Here is a 984-nt window from a genome sequence, read left to right as displayed (position 1 = left end):
TCAGTGTGAAGCCCTCAGAAGCCCCCAAGGAACTTGTCATCCCTTTGATCCAGAATGGCCATCGAAGGCAGCCACCGACCCAGGCCCCTGGGCCATCCACACATACTGAGGTCTTGATGGATGGGATGCTGTCCCAGGCTGTGAAGGAGCTCATTGAGGGTGAGTAATCCCTCCTTTGCCTTGCCCTAGTGAAGGAAGAACGGGAGGAAAATGGAAGGAGAGGGTGGGACCTCATTGCTCCCTCCCATTCTTCTTCAGAATCCAAGAAGTCTCTGGAGGAGAGAGAGAATACAGGTGTCGACCCCACACTTGCTATCCCCATGATCCAGAAAGGATGCACCCCCAACCGAGAAGGGACAGACAGCGAACCCCAGGCTGAGACAGTGAGCTGGCCCCTCACCTCCCCGCTTCCCCAGTCTCTCATTGCCCTGTCTGCAGGGCTTGTCTCCCTGCACCAGCAGGAAAAGTCTGTGTGTATACTAGAGGTCTGTCGCCTCTCCCTTCCTCCTTCTGTTCTTTTTGGAAGCACTGACAAATGAATCCAAATACTGAGGTGTGAAAAGGTACCTTTGGACTCTGGGATTATCTGAAGAAGATGAGGAGCAAAGGGAACAGGAAATGTAAGGATCCTAAGGGTAGACTCTGCTTGGAGCATTTGAGGAACACCAGGGAGACCAGTGTAGCTGGAGTGGAATGAGTGAGAGGGAAGGGTAGCAGATGAGGTCATAAGTGGGCCATGGTGAGGACTTTGGCTTTTACTCTGAGTGGGAGGAGAGCAATGAGAGGGCTCTGAGCAGAGAAGGGATGATACTTATGACTTGCCAGGCTCTCTCTGGCTGCTGTGAGCAGAACAGACTAGTAAGCAACGGTGGAGGCAAGGAGAGCAGCGGTCCATGCTAGAGGTGATGGTGACCCAGACCAGAGTGGTAGGAGTGAGGCCAGGAGGATAGGTAGGGTTTAGTGAGAGAGGGAAGAGGAGGGGGA

The 984-nt window shown here is 53.6% G+C and overlaps 1 protein-coding gene across 1 annotated transcript in view; it reads left to right on the top strand.

The window, feature by feature from the left end:
- The window catches only part of GPKOW (G patch domain and KOW motifs), a 10,895-nt gene that overhangs the window by 4,418 nt on the left and 5,493 nt on the right, over nt 1-984 (top strand). The window contains 2 exon segments of the mRNA XM_010857098.1: nt 5-159; nt 259-383. Coding sequence (XP_010855400.1) covers nt 5-159; nt 259-383 — 280 coding nt within the window.

This window comes from Bison bison, unplaced genomic scaffold (genome assembly GCF_000754665.1).
Source record: "Bison bison bison isolate TAMUID 2011002044 unplaced genomic scaffold, Bison_UMD1.0 scf7180017854619, whole genome shotgun sequence".
NCBI classification, from domain to species: Eukaryota; Metazoa; Chordata; class Mammalia; order Artiodactyla; family Bovidae; genus Bison; species Bison bison.
The sequence above is the reverse complement of the archived record's forward strand: the minus strand, read 5'-3'. Positions and strand labels throughout refer to the sequence as shown.